Genomic DNA, 12119 nt, shown 5'->3' with positions numbered 1-12119 from the left:
TGCTGTCTCCATTATTTCGTTTTCACTGCTGGTCAGTGTGAGATGTACATTTCAAAGCCCTTTCTCTGCGCTCACGCCTTGATGTACAGATCAGAAAAATATTTCTGTGGTTTTTTCTGTTTCCATACACAACAACACAGGATGAAAGCTGTGCATTATCCCACATGCATTAACAGATCAGGAAACATCTAAGAAAATATTAAATCTAAGACTATATAAAACATAATAAAGCACTGCTGGCGCTCATTGTTGATGAACCTTCTTTTGCTCTGTTTGTTAAGCAGGTGTCTGGTCACTGAACTACTGTGAGCAGATCTTTATTGTGGATCCACAATCAAGCCAGAATCCCGGATAGAGGGGTTCAGAGAAGGTGGCCTGCACTCGGTACAGAAGGGTCATCTGATCAGACACGCGGTAGAAAGACAAGGTTCCCGCCTTGTGATCTAAGTACACTCCTACTTTTGGGGAGTTGGCGGCAACAGGGATTTGAAACTCTTTTTTCTTGTGGCAGAAAGTGTAATTATGCCTTGTTTGGCAAATGAGCTTCCAAGACTGACCATATTCCCCAAAGCGACCAGATTCATTCATTGCTTTCCTGTCAATCCCTTTATATGAGACAACGATTTCGACAGCCTTATTCCAGTATACTTCCCAGTAACACCGTCCTGATAAACCCTGGCTACACAGCACCTGACGGTAGTTGTCAAATCTCTCTGGATGAGAGCGAGATCCCGAAATTCCACTGCGAGTGACCTGTGTGTTCTCCTCAGACACACATAATTCTCTGTGTGCAGTGCTTATGTCCAGGTGAAGCACGACCAGATCTGCAGAGAACAGATTTTTCTGCCATTAAAAAAAAACATAAACGTGCATACATTATCTTGTACTCTTTACTCTGTCGATCATTGTTTAGTTAGTTTTCCACAGTCTAAACAATAAAAAATAAATAACTGATTACACTCACATTGTAAAAAAATCCTCTCTTGTTTGTGGCTCTGGTGGTGAAATAATTTCTGTGATTTTCGCTGTGAAGAGATTCACCAAGATTAACCATCTGACACTTGATGAATTGTTTTAAGCACCATAGGTTGGAATGAAGACCTTTTTATAAAAAAAAAGCTAATAATTCTGGTAACATCTTGTTTTGGTAGGTCACACTATTTAATATATATCACACCAATCAATCAATAAATATGTGTATACAATTATGAATTATGATGCTTCATACACCATTGTGGAAGGCATTTCTTTTACATGTTAAACAGTTATAAAACACATAAAATGGCTGTAATGTTGGGTGCTTCATGGATATTTAATTGTAGCCATTAATACCTTCTTTATAAACCTTTACAACAGCATTTTCAAGGAAACCTTCCATTCCAGTTTTCAGTACATTTAGTGACTCCTTCAGGGCTTCAAATGACTTGTATGGGCTGACAGCAAATCGGGGTAATTCTTCAGATTCAGGATAGGTGAAGAGAGCCTGAGTATTCTATTGAAAAGAAGTAAAAAACAATTATATCAACCATCATCTACAGTAAGTAGATGACACACTCTCTTACAGTAAAGATTTATATCTACAAAATGTTTATTCAGATTCAGCTTTTATCAGAATGTAATGTGCAACAACTGGAAACTCCTAGTTTTGTAGCAATAATGAAAACACTGATAAGCTATGTCTGGTATTTGGCATTTAAATAATATTTATTTATTTTTTATATAATTTGCAAAGATGCTTCAATAAAGCATTAGTTTAAGATTGTGCACATTTATGCAACCATTTTTAAAAATAATTCTTTTTTTTTTTTGTGTACACTTTTTATATACACTTTATATATCACTTTATGAAATTTATGATATTTATGAACTCCACAAAAATGAAGGCATCACCTCAACTAATAAGCTACATCATCTGAGGTTAACATTGCTGGGCTTCTTTGATTGGTCTATGTCTGTCAAGCACAATATTTCATGAAGGGTCACAGTGACGGCATGAATGTGATGTAAGGTTACTAAGGTGTACTAAGGTACTAATGTGACTTAGGTGCAGCACCTGAAGAAACATGATGTGATCCTCATTATGGGAAAGTTGCTTCAGCTCTGTGTCTCTTCTCTTCATCTCGGCAATGTCATGCTTAAGCTGGTCAAGGATTTTTGCTGATTCTCCCACTGCAGCTTTCTGATGACTTCTGATCACCTCTTTAACCTCAGTGCACTTTTTTTCTATTGACTGAATCACCTCTGCAAAAATTCTGTCGGTTTCCAACACTGCTGCTTCTGCAGAGGACTGTGGGAAGAGACAGTTGGGAGAAGAGGTTTAATTCAGGCAGCACTGATGGTACAGTGTTTACGTGAATCATTTCACTGACCCTGAGCTGGGTTGCCAATGAAGAGTCAGTTTACAAGGCCACATCAACAACATGTTTGTACTATAGTTGTTTGTGGTGGCCTGTCTTAGTTTTAGTTTTAGTCTAGTCTTTGTGTCAAGAAGTCATTTTAGTGTTTATTAGTCTTAGTCAAGTTCATACTCATTTTAGTCTAATCAAGTTTCAATAAAAGTCTGAACATTTTACTAAAGGTTTACCAAAGGTCTGAATATTTTAGTCTCATTTTAGTCAGAATTATCATGACTATTTAAGTCTAGTTTAGTCAATGAGAATTGTATTTGTCTTAGTGGATACAGAAACAGACCCGTAATCGGAAGCTTGCCTGTTTGAATCCCAAACCGCCAAGGTGCCACTGAGCAAAGCATCGTCCCCACACACTGCTCCCCGGGTGCCAGTCATGGCTGCCCACTGCTCACAAAGGGTGATGGTTAAAAGCAGAGGACACATTTCATTGTGTCATCATGTGATGTGCTGCAGTGTATCACAATGTCAATCACTTCTGCTTTTTAATAATGCAATTCAATATAGTACAACCCAGTCAATATAGTACAAGTAATAGACAAAAGCTAAATGTTCTTAGCCTCAAACCCATTTACAATTAAATAAGGTTTTAAGTGTTTTGAAATCTAACTAATGCCATGAATGGAGATTGATTGAGTGAAGGGCAGGTACAGGAAACATAAATACTTCATAATAATAACATGATTAAACAAGAGGAAATAACATCTCATCTTATTTTTGCCAATGAAATAAGAGACCTTTTTGTACACATTTAGTGAAACTGAAGTGATTGTCATTTTGAGACACTGCAGAACAGCACATGGTGACACAACAAAATGTGTTCTCTGCTCTTAACCATCACCCTTGGTGAGCAGTGGGCAGCCATGACAGGTGCCTGGGGAGCAGTGTATGGGGACAGTGCTTTACTCAGTGGCATCTTGGCGGATCGGGATTCGAACCGGCAAACTTCTGATTACGGGGCCACTTCCTAAACCGCTAGGCCACCACAGCCTCGAAATGGGGATGGGGTATTTAGTCTTGTCATTAACATTTCATGATATATTTTGTTATAGTTATAGGGTGGTAGTAGCCTAGTGGGTAAGACACTCGCCTGTGAACCAGAAGACCCGGGTTCAAATCCCACTTACTACCATTGTGTCCCTGAGCAAGACACTTAACCTTAAGTTGCTCCAGGGAGACTGTCCCTGTTAAGTCGCTCTGGATAAGGGCGTCTGATAAATGCTGTAAATGTAAATGTAAATGTCACATGACCAGCATTTATGTCCAGGAGACAACTTTGTCCAGGAGACAACTTTGTACTAACAAGAGCTGGGCATTTGCCATGTTATTATGGTCTTATGTAATTTATATGAATGTCTTTATTTTTACAATTAATTTCTAAATAAATAATGCAGCTGTGACATGGACGCAAATGATGATGCAGACAGGGAGTTAAGGAGTTGGTAACAACACTCTTGTGATGTGCCGTTTGGATGCATATTTTTTCACATAGAGTACCAAATGACAGGCAGTTCACAGCATTTGATAAACGCAGAGTAAATTGCATTTTTTTCTTCTTTATTCCTGGTCTATTGCAGATGTTCAATTCAACACTGTGACTAATGCTCATTCTTGGATCCTTTTGACCATCATCAGACCTTCCTCACAATCATTCTGGGATGAATGTCAGCACTTACTCTGTAATCCTCCACTGCATTCTCTAGCTCTTGCAGCTCCTTCTCCTTGAGCTCGATGTGTTTCTTGAGTTCTCTCTGTTGTTCTCCCAACTGTTTCTGTGATTTAAACAAACATCCCTGTTACATATTTTAATAGGATCTAATCGACATAATAATTAATTTGGATGTGTTTTATCAGCGTTCTTATGACTTCTTCCTTACTTGTGCTGCCATATGAAATACACTTCCAATACAAAAGAGCCAGAAATAATAATAGCAAATTTATTAAATTTAAGTCCAAAATAATCTTTCATAGAATAAAACAACATAAATTTTCACTCTCTACAGTGGCTGAGAAGGTATATCCTAATGGGGTTACAGCTTTTGTCTAAATTCCTAGAAGGAATAATCTAATTTGTAAAAATTAATTTATTAAAGTGACTTACCTGTTTCTGTCTCATTTCTGATATAACTGAGGTGGTCTCGTGACCTTTGTGCTCATCCACTGTACACAACATGCAGATATAGCTCTGATCGGTAAGGCAGAACACCTCCAGAAGTTTGTCATGCAGAGGGCAGATCTTTTCTTGCAGGTTTGTCAAGGCCTTCACCAGCTTATGCCTCTTATATGCAGCAAATTCATAGTGGGGCTGGATGTGAGTTTGGCACAAAGACACCAGACACACCAGGCAGGTTTTTACAGCACAAGTTTTTTTTTCTCCAGTGCAGATGTCGCATGGAACTTCTTCCGCTACAGGGTGGCTCTGCTTTTCAGCTCCGTTACCCTTCATTTTCACCACCAACTCGGCCAGCACAGTGTTCTTGTTGAGAACTGGCTTCGAGGAGAATGTCTCTCTGCACTGGGGACAGCTGTACTCACCCTTCCCGTCTTTGTGATCCCAGTAGCCACTAATACACCCTTTACAGTAGCTGTGTCCACAGGGGATCGTTACAGGATCTTTCAGTGTATGCAGGCAGACAGAACAGCAGAACGCATCTTCATCTGTGACATGAACTGCAGCCATCTCTTCCGATTCTGGAACGTGTTCATGCAGACGGACACTCTGCAGGGTCAAGTTTCGTTTCGCTTCTAGGTGGGTGTGGCTTCCGGGTTAAACTACTCGATCTTGTATATCAGCTGCAAGCAGAGGGCGGCAGAGTGACTGAGCCCAGATGTTCTACTGTGGGGAAGGTTGGGGGATAAGTCTGGTGACATGCAGCCTAAATGTCTAATTAATACAAATATGGCCATTCAGTAAATAATGTATTTATATTCATACAATTCGTCAAAATGATTAATTGTGTCATTGGATTGTTTATTGATAATTATAACCACAGCAACAATTTGCACCAAATAGTTTTAGAATTATTGTAAAATACTCATTGTGCATAATAAGCACAATGACACATCACACATCACATTACAGTAGAATATGCATTAAACCCAACTGACACATTGTAATCATTTTATATCAACATTCAACATTCAAGAATTATAGGACAGAAATAAACATGCAGACGTATATAAACATAGCCAAGCTACATTTATCCTTGATTGTAGCCATTTGCTGAACCACTCACTGAACAGGCATGGCATGCTTCAGTTAGGCTGCTAATCTTTTAAAGACCACTGAATGTTTTAGTTCCCTACCTCTAGCCTGATACAGTTCATTTGGAAAGTATTCACAGCACATCACTTTTTCCACATTTTGTTATGTTAGAGCCTCGTTCCAAAAGCATTTCCCCCTCAGAATTCTAAACACAACACCCCATAATGACAATGTGAAAAATGTTTAACTGAGAAATAACATGTACATATGTATTCACAGCATTTGCTAAACACTTTGTTGATGCACCTTTGGCAGAAATTATAGATTTAAGTCTTAACCCTTACCCTAACCCTTTTTGAATATGATACCACAAGCTTTGCTCACCTATCCTTGGCCAGTTTGGCCCATTCCTCTTTGAAGCATCTCTTAAGCACCATCAGATTTGATGGGACATGTCAGTGTACAGCCATTTTAAGATCTCTCCAGAGATGTTTAATTGGATTCATGTCTGTGCTCTGACTGGGCCACTCAGGGACATTCACAGTTGTTCTGAAGCCACTCCTTTGATATCTTGGCTGTCTTCTTTGGGTCATTGTCCTCAAATATCAATTATCACCACAGTCTCAGTTCAAGAGAACTCTGGAGCAGGTCTTTATCCAGGATGTCTCTGTACATTGCTGCAATCATCTTTCACTCTATCCTGACTAGTCTCCCAGATCCTGCAGCTAAAAAATATTTACATTTACAGCATTTATCAGACGCCCTTATCCAGAGCAATCAGAAGTTACAGGAACAGTCCCCCTGGAGCAACTCAGGGTTAAGTGTCTTGCTCAGGGACACAATGATAGTAAGCGGGACTTGTTCTGTTCTTCTGGTTCATAGGTGAGTGTGTTACCCCTAGGCTGCTACCACCCCACAAATATTCCCACAGCATGATGCTGCCACCACCATGCTTCACTGTAGGGATGGTATTCGCCTGGTGACAAGGGGTGCCTGGTTTCCTACAAACGTGACACCTGGTATTCACACTACAGAGTTATCAGGTCAAAGAATTTGCTGCAGAGAAGGTTTAAGTAGGTTCCCATCTGTCCAGAGAGAACCTTTGGAGTGTGACCATTGCCTCTTGTCTAAAGCCCTTCTTCCCTGACTGCTCAGTTTTGTTGGCTGGCCAGGTCTAAGAAGAGTCCAGGTGGACTTTTGAACTTCTTCCACTTATGGATGATGGAGGTCACTTTGCTCATTGGGACCTTCAAATCATCAGAAAATTTTCTCTGACCTTCCCCAGATTTGTGTCTCCTGACAATCCTGTCTCGGAGGTCTACAGACAATTCATGCTTGGTTTGTGCTCTGACATGAACTGTCAACTGTGGGACCGTATATAGATGGTGGGTGCCTTTCCAAATCAGCTCCAATCATTTTTCCACAGGATGATCAGGGGAAGCAGGATGCAACTGAACTCAATTTTGAGCTTCATGACAAAGGCTGGGAATACTTATGTACATTATTTTAAAAAGATTGTGGAAAAAGTGATGCACTCTGAATACTTTCTGGATGCAGTGCTTGTCCTCAAACTGGAAAATGGCAACTATAAAAGTCCAGAAGGTCATTTTGAAGCTAAAAAGCAAATCTAATGTCCATGAAACCCACCTGAGTAACTACAAACACCCATTAAGCAAATAGTCTCAAACATTGTTTATAATTTCATTGTGGATAGTAGAGAGGCAAATATGCACAAAAATGTGTCTTTACCAGAAATCATAAGGAGGGTGCTGTAAATAGGTGAATCAATAAAATTAAAATCAATTAACATTGGTGTATTCACTCTTTGATTTGAATTATGATTCTGTGTGATGAATCATGTCTAATGACAGAATCAGTCTGAACAAATCTTAACAGAGGATCCTTGTTCAAGGTAGAAGCCTGGATAGAGGGGTTCAGAGAACGTAGTCTGCACTCTGTACAGAAGAGTCATCTGATCAGACACTTTGTAGAAAGACAAGGTTCCTGCCTTGTGATCCAGATACACACCTACTTTGGAGGAGTCACAGGCCTCAGCAACCTGAACAGTTTTATTGTTGTGACTATATGAAATTTTTGCATTTTGTGAGTTGCAATTATAATTCCAAATCAGCTTCCATGACTGATAATTACTTCCAAATAGACTGGAGTTCTCATATGTTTTCCTGTTAATCCCTTTATATGAGACAGCTATTCCAACGACAGTCTCTGCCCTTCCCAAATGCAAATAATCACACTGAACTTCCCAGTAGCTTCGTCTGGTTAGGCCCTGACAACACAGCACCTGATGGCAGTTATCAAACCTCTCTGGATGAGGAGGATATGACACATTTGAGTGGGTGAAAGTGGCCTTTGTGTTTTCTTCAGACAGAGCAATGTGTCCGTACACAGTGTTTGCATCCAACTCCAGCCCAACCAGGTCTGTAGAGAATAAGAAAATGAATAAAGGGGAACATACTGAAATGAAGAAAACTTCAGTATGATCTGTAGTTTATAGCACCTTAAATGACAACAATATATTTATCAATATCAACTTGTTTAAAAATGTTTAACTTACAATTTAAAAACTCATCTCTGGTTTGTGGCTCTGGGGGCAACACAATCTGAATTTCCCTCACTGTGAAGAAAAAGACATTCATCTATTTATCTAAGTGATTATTATTAAAGGTATGCTTTGCCATGCAATAAATTGACATATTTTACCACAATATACACATCCAGTGGGGACCTTGTGGCAGGTTTTCCTACAAGTTCATTTTCTGATTTTTTTTTCTTCCTGTTTGTTGAAATGTGGCTTATATTATTTTACCTTCTTCAAAAATTTCCTCTGTGTAATTGGTTAAGAAGTCTTCCATGTTGTCTTTCAGTTCATCAAATGGTTTATTAAGGGTTTCAAATGACAAGCATGGACTGATGGTAATGCTGTCTAACTCCTTAGAACTAGGTAGGCTGAGGAGAGGTGGAATGTTCTGGACAAATAGAAAACAAATAGCAGCCTTAATTTCACAGCATCAGATTTTGTGCTTCAAGAGTAAACAAAAGAATCAGACATTCATCTTTAAGTGCTGACAGTGTAATTCTTGACACTTGGGTCCTTATACAAATCTTCCAGAATCAGCTATCATGTGATGATGCTGCACATTTCACTGCCTTTAAGCTAAGGTACATGTGAAAATAGGATAAAATAGTTATCTTTCAGTACCTGAAGGAAAGTGATGTGATCCTCAATGTGGGAAAGACACTCCAGCTCAGCGTCTCTTCTCTTCAGCACCTTAATCTCCTCTTGAAATTGGCCAAGAACCTTTTCAGATTCACTCACCGAAGCCCTCTCCTGGTCTCTAATCCTGTTTTTGATCTCAGAGCACCTTTTTTCAGTGGACTGCATAATCTCTTGACAAATTCTGTCTGTATCCGCCACTGCCACTTGTGCAGAAAACTTTTGGGAGACACAGACACGTTTTTGAAATGGCACCAGGTGTGGATACAGCTGAACAGGATGCATGCAGTAAGCAGTGCCATTTGGAAACCAATGTGCTAAACGAACAGAACATCAAGCGCACCATCTTGGTACAAAAGTTATCTGTTTTTTGTGAAAAACTCACTCTGTGGTCCTTCAAAGCCTTTTCCATCTTTTGCTTCTTTTTGCCCCTCTCCTGGATCCTCTTCTTCAATTTCATCTGCATATCTGCCAACTGCTTCTGTCATTTAAAAACATCCCGAAAACATTTGTTTTGTCATGTAACACGATTAATTAAGCCTTTAAATCTACCTTTAAAATAAATTTCTTTCGTCCACCACTGTGTAAACCTAAGTCTGAACATAGTGAATGGTAGTGTTTCAATAAATAGACAAATTTGCTTAAGATGTTGTTATTATATAATTTAAATCCATAGAAAGATTTATATTTATGTGAGATGTGCTTACCTGTTTCTCAGGTATTTCCGATACAATTGAGACGGTCTCATGACTTTTATGTTCGTCCATAGTGCACAATATGCAGATGCACTTCTGATCAGTGCGGCAGAAGACCTCCACAAGCTTGTCATGCTGAGGGCAGATCTTCTCCTGTAGGTTTGTGGAGGCTTTCACCAATTTATGTTTTTTATAGGGTGGTGATTCATAATGCGGCTGAATGTGAGTTTCACACAGAGATGCCAGACACACCAGACACGATTTCACAGCTTTGTGCTTCATTCCAGTGCAGACATCACACAAAACTTCTTCCACTCCACCGTGACGATGCACATCGACTGCAGTCTTCATTACCTTCTTCATCATCTCCGCTAACGCGGTGTTCTTGTTCAGAACAGGCCTTGAGGAGAAGATCACTATGCACTGGGGGCACCTGTACTCACCCGTCCCATTTTCCTGATCCCAATATCCACTAATACAATCTTTACAGTAGCTATGTCCACAGGGAATGGTTACTGGATCTTTCAGAATATCCAGGCAGATAGAACAGCAGAACGAGTCGTCCCTTTTCACTTCAGCTTCAGTCATTTTGCCTGCCTCTCAAGAAAGACCATGCAGACTGAGCCTCAAACACCGATAGGTTTCATTTCTGTCACTGGTAGGAGTGGTTTTCTTTTCAAATTACTTCCTACTTGAGCAATCAAATGTATTTGTGTCAAAAAAGACAGACTAAGCAAACTTCTAATAGAGAATTTCATTATATTTTATCCTTTATGAATTTATATCCATTTAACCAGTTGTTAATTTTGCTGTTATCCTTTATTCATTTCAATTTACGGTTGTCCTTTATTCAGCTATATTTCTTTAACCAGCATATAACCGGCTATTTAATATTTTTTCATATACGAGTGTCACATGAATCATATTTGTTTCTGCCGGAAGATTTCCTTGCAGACGGGCAGCACTAAATATCGCTCGTAGATACAACTGAGCCTGATTACAAACTCCAACACCTTGAAGAAATGCTGGCACATAATGGAAATTCCACTTTCTCTGTACTAATACTGCCTTCTAATACCTACTGCATAAAAGGAAGATTGCCTGTTCCTCTTCAGACAGTCTTGTACCTCTGTGCTGACTTGTCTCCGTTCAACAATAAAAGCTTTCTCAAATCTGGTCCAATGAGTCAATTTCCGTAACCCTGCATATGTGCTCTATCGGTCTTTATTGTTATTGCATTTATTCCTGAACTGAATACATTTCTTTCGTCTACCACTGCTTAAATTTAAGTCTGAACATTGGTGTGCAGTAATGATCAAAGATCAGTCAATCATTAACCTCCAACCGTATATAAAAGATTATTAAAGGGAGGGACCTCAGCATTATAGCTTTTCAGTTGTAAAGCATGGGGCAATTGCCTCTGAATTCAGTATGAAGAATGTGAAGTGATTGTCACATGTGATACACAGCAGCACAGCACACGGTGCACACAGTGAAATTTGTCCTCTGCATTTAACCCATCACCCTGAGTGAGCAGTGGGCAGCCATGACAGGCGCCCGGGGAGCAGTGTGTGGGGACGGTGCTTTGCTCAGTGGCACCTCAGTGGTACCTTGGCGGATCAGGGTTCGAACCGGCAACCTTCTGATTATGGGGTCTCTTCCTTAACCGCTAGGCCACCACTGCCCCTATGTGAATGTCTCATAGTGTTTTGGCTGATCAGTGATGCTTTTAGAAAGTACAAATCTGTTTGGTTTCGGTGTTTGGTTTCGGTGTCCCTAAAATATGCTAGTGTACTTTAGATTTCATGTACAGACAAGCATAAGTGTCCCTCTCCTTCATGGGAACTGATCCACTCCCTGCACCTGGTCTCTCAGGAAGTCCATGTTTGGCCTTCCTCTTCTGGTTAATGCTGTGCCGTCATTTCAGATCAGGTCCTTGCTGGTTTTCCACAGCATAAACCATCACTGCTATCCTGTCATAACAAGCAACCAGAATGTTGTGTTATATGTTTAATTTTCTGGGTACTAATATTAATGCAAATGTATTAGCAAATGTGATTGTTGGACTCTTCTCATCAGATGACTTTAGCATGATGAAACTGAACAATTTTTTTTAAACTGAGGAGAAAAAAACACTTTTAATGTCTGACATGAAAATTGTAATTAAGTGCTACTATTGACCTCTGTATGAAAATGGAAATGCTAATATATGTTCATTCTTTTTTTAATGAAGTGTAATGTTGAATCATTTTAATATGAAATGTTTTAATGTAAAATGTTCCAATAGGATGAAAACAGTGTCCACCAAACCCTGAAATATGGAAAGACATAGAAAAGAGGAGAAGAACATTAATGCAGTGTGACATATGAAGAAATTCTTAAAAGAACTGGCTGAACTGTGGGCAAAAAAGGTGAAAAAAGTGAGGATAAGTGAAGTTTAGAGGGATGTTCAATCTCTCTCATGGTGACAGGAAGGCTAAAAATGATAAGTGACTAGAGAAAAAGCCTCGCCTAAAGAACCCTGATTCACTAGAGCACTCACTTTCAAGCTCTCTCTCTCTCTCTCTCACTCACAC

General features: G+C 39.5%; 2 protein-coding genes across 3 annotated transcripts; both read right to left on the bottom strand.

Annotated features, from left to right (window-relative positions):
• Positions 1-622: 622 nt before the first annotated feature.
• LOC114789769 (E3 ubiquitin-protein ligase TRIM47-like) lies at positions 623-6391 on the bottom strand. Its single transcript, XM_028979128.1, has 6 exons — positions 4510-6391; positions 4085-4180; positions 2054-2287; positions 1333-1492; positions 965-1025; positions 623-824 (listed from the first exon to the last, which is right to left on the bottom strand). The coding sequence occupies exons 1-6, from the start codon at positions 5086-5088 to the stop codon at positions 767-769; spliced, it is 1188 nt and encodes a 395-aa protein (XP_028834961.1). The 5' UTR covers positions 5089-6391; the 3' UTR covers positions 623-766.
• A 657-nt stretch (positions 6392-7048) lies between these two features.
• On the bottom strand, positions 7049-10953 carry LOC114789643 (E3 ubiquitin/ISG15 ligase TRIM25-like). 2 transcript variants are annotated; one of them, XM_028978845.1, is made up of 6 exons: positions 9556-10953; positions 9234-9329; positions 8834-9067; positions 8441-8600; positions 8189-8248; positions 7049-8052 (listed from the first exon to the last, which is right to left on the bottom strand). In XM_028978845.1, the coding sequence occupies exons 1-6, from the start codon at positions 10129-10131 to the stop codon at positions 7487-7489; spliced, it is 1692 nt and encodes a 563-aa protein (XP_028834678.1). In that variant the 5' UTR covers positions 10132-10953; the 3' UTR covers positions 7049-7486. The 2 variants fall into 2 exon arrangements, 1 of the variants encoding a protein (XP_028834678.1); XR_003749702.1 differs by having other exon boundaries at positions 7979-8052; positions 8335-8600; positions 9556-10952.
• Positions 10954-12119: the final 1166 nt, after the last annotated feature.

The sequence above is a fragment of the Denticeps clupeoides genome, chromosome 5 (assembly GCF_900700375.1).
Source record: "Denticeps clupeoides chromosome 5, fDenClu1.1, whole genome shotgun sequence".
Classification (NCBI taxonomy): domain Eukaryota; kingdom Metazoa; phylum Chordata; class Actinopteri; order Clupeiformes; family Denticipitidae; genus Denticeps; species Denticeps clupeoides.
The sequence above is the reverse complement of the archived record's forward strand: the minus strand, read 5'-3'. Positions and strand labels throughout refer to the sequence as shown.

Excerpts from the sequence above, each read along its gene's own strand:
- LOC114789769 (XM_028979128.1), bottom strand. The coding sequence starts at position 5,088 with ATGGCTGCAGTTCATGTCACAGATGAAGATGCGTTCTGCTGTTCTGTC. Across the intron at positions 4,181-4,509 it reads CAGAAATGAGACAGAAACAG|AAACAGTTGGGAGAACAACA; the intron begins GTAAGTCACTTT and ends TTTAAATCACAG. Across the intron at positions 1,026-1,332 it reads TGTAAAGGTTTATAAAGAAG|CGAAAATCACAGAAATTATT; the intron begins GTATTAATGGCT and ends ATCTCTTCACAG.
- LOC114789643 (XM_028978845.1), bottom strand. The coding sequence starts at position 10,131 with ATGACTGAAGCTGAAGTGAAAAGGGACGACTCGTTCTGCTGTTCTATC. Across the intron at positions 8,601-8,833 it reads ATCACATCACTTTCCTTCAG|AACATTCCACCTCTCCTCAG; the intron begins GTACTGAAAGAT and ends CTATTTGTCCAG. Across the intron at positions 8,053-8,188 it reads CAGAGATGAGTTTTTAAATT|ACCTGGTTGGGCTGGAGTTG; the intron begins GTAAGTTAAACA and ends TATTCTCTACAG.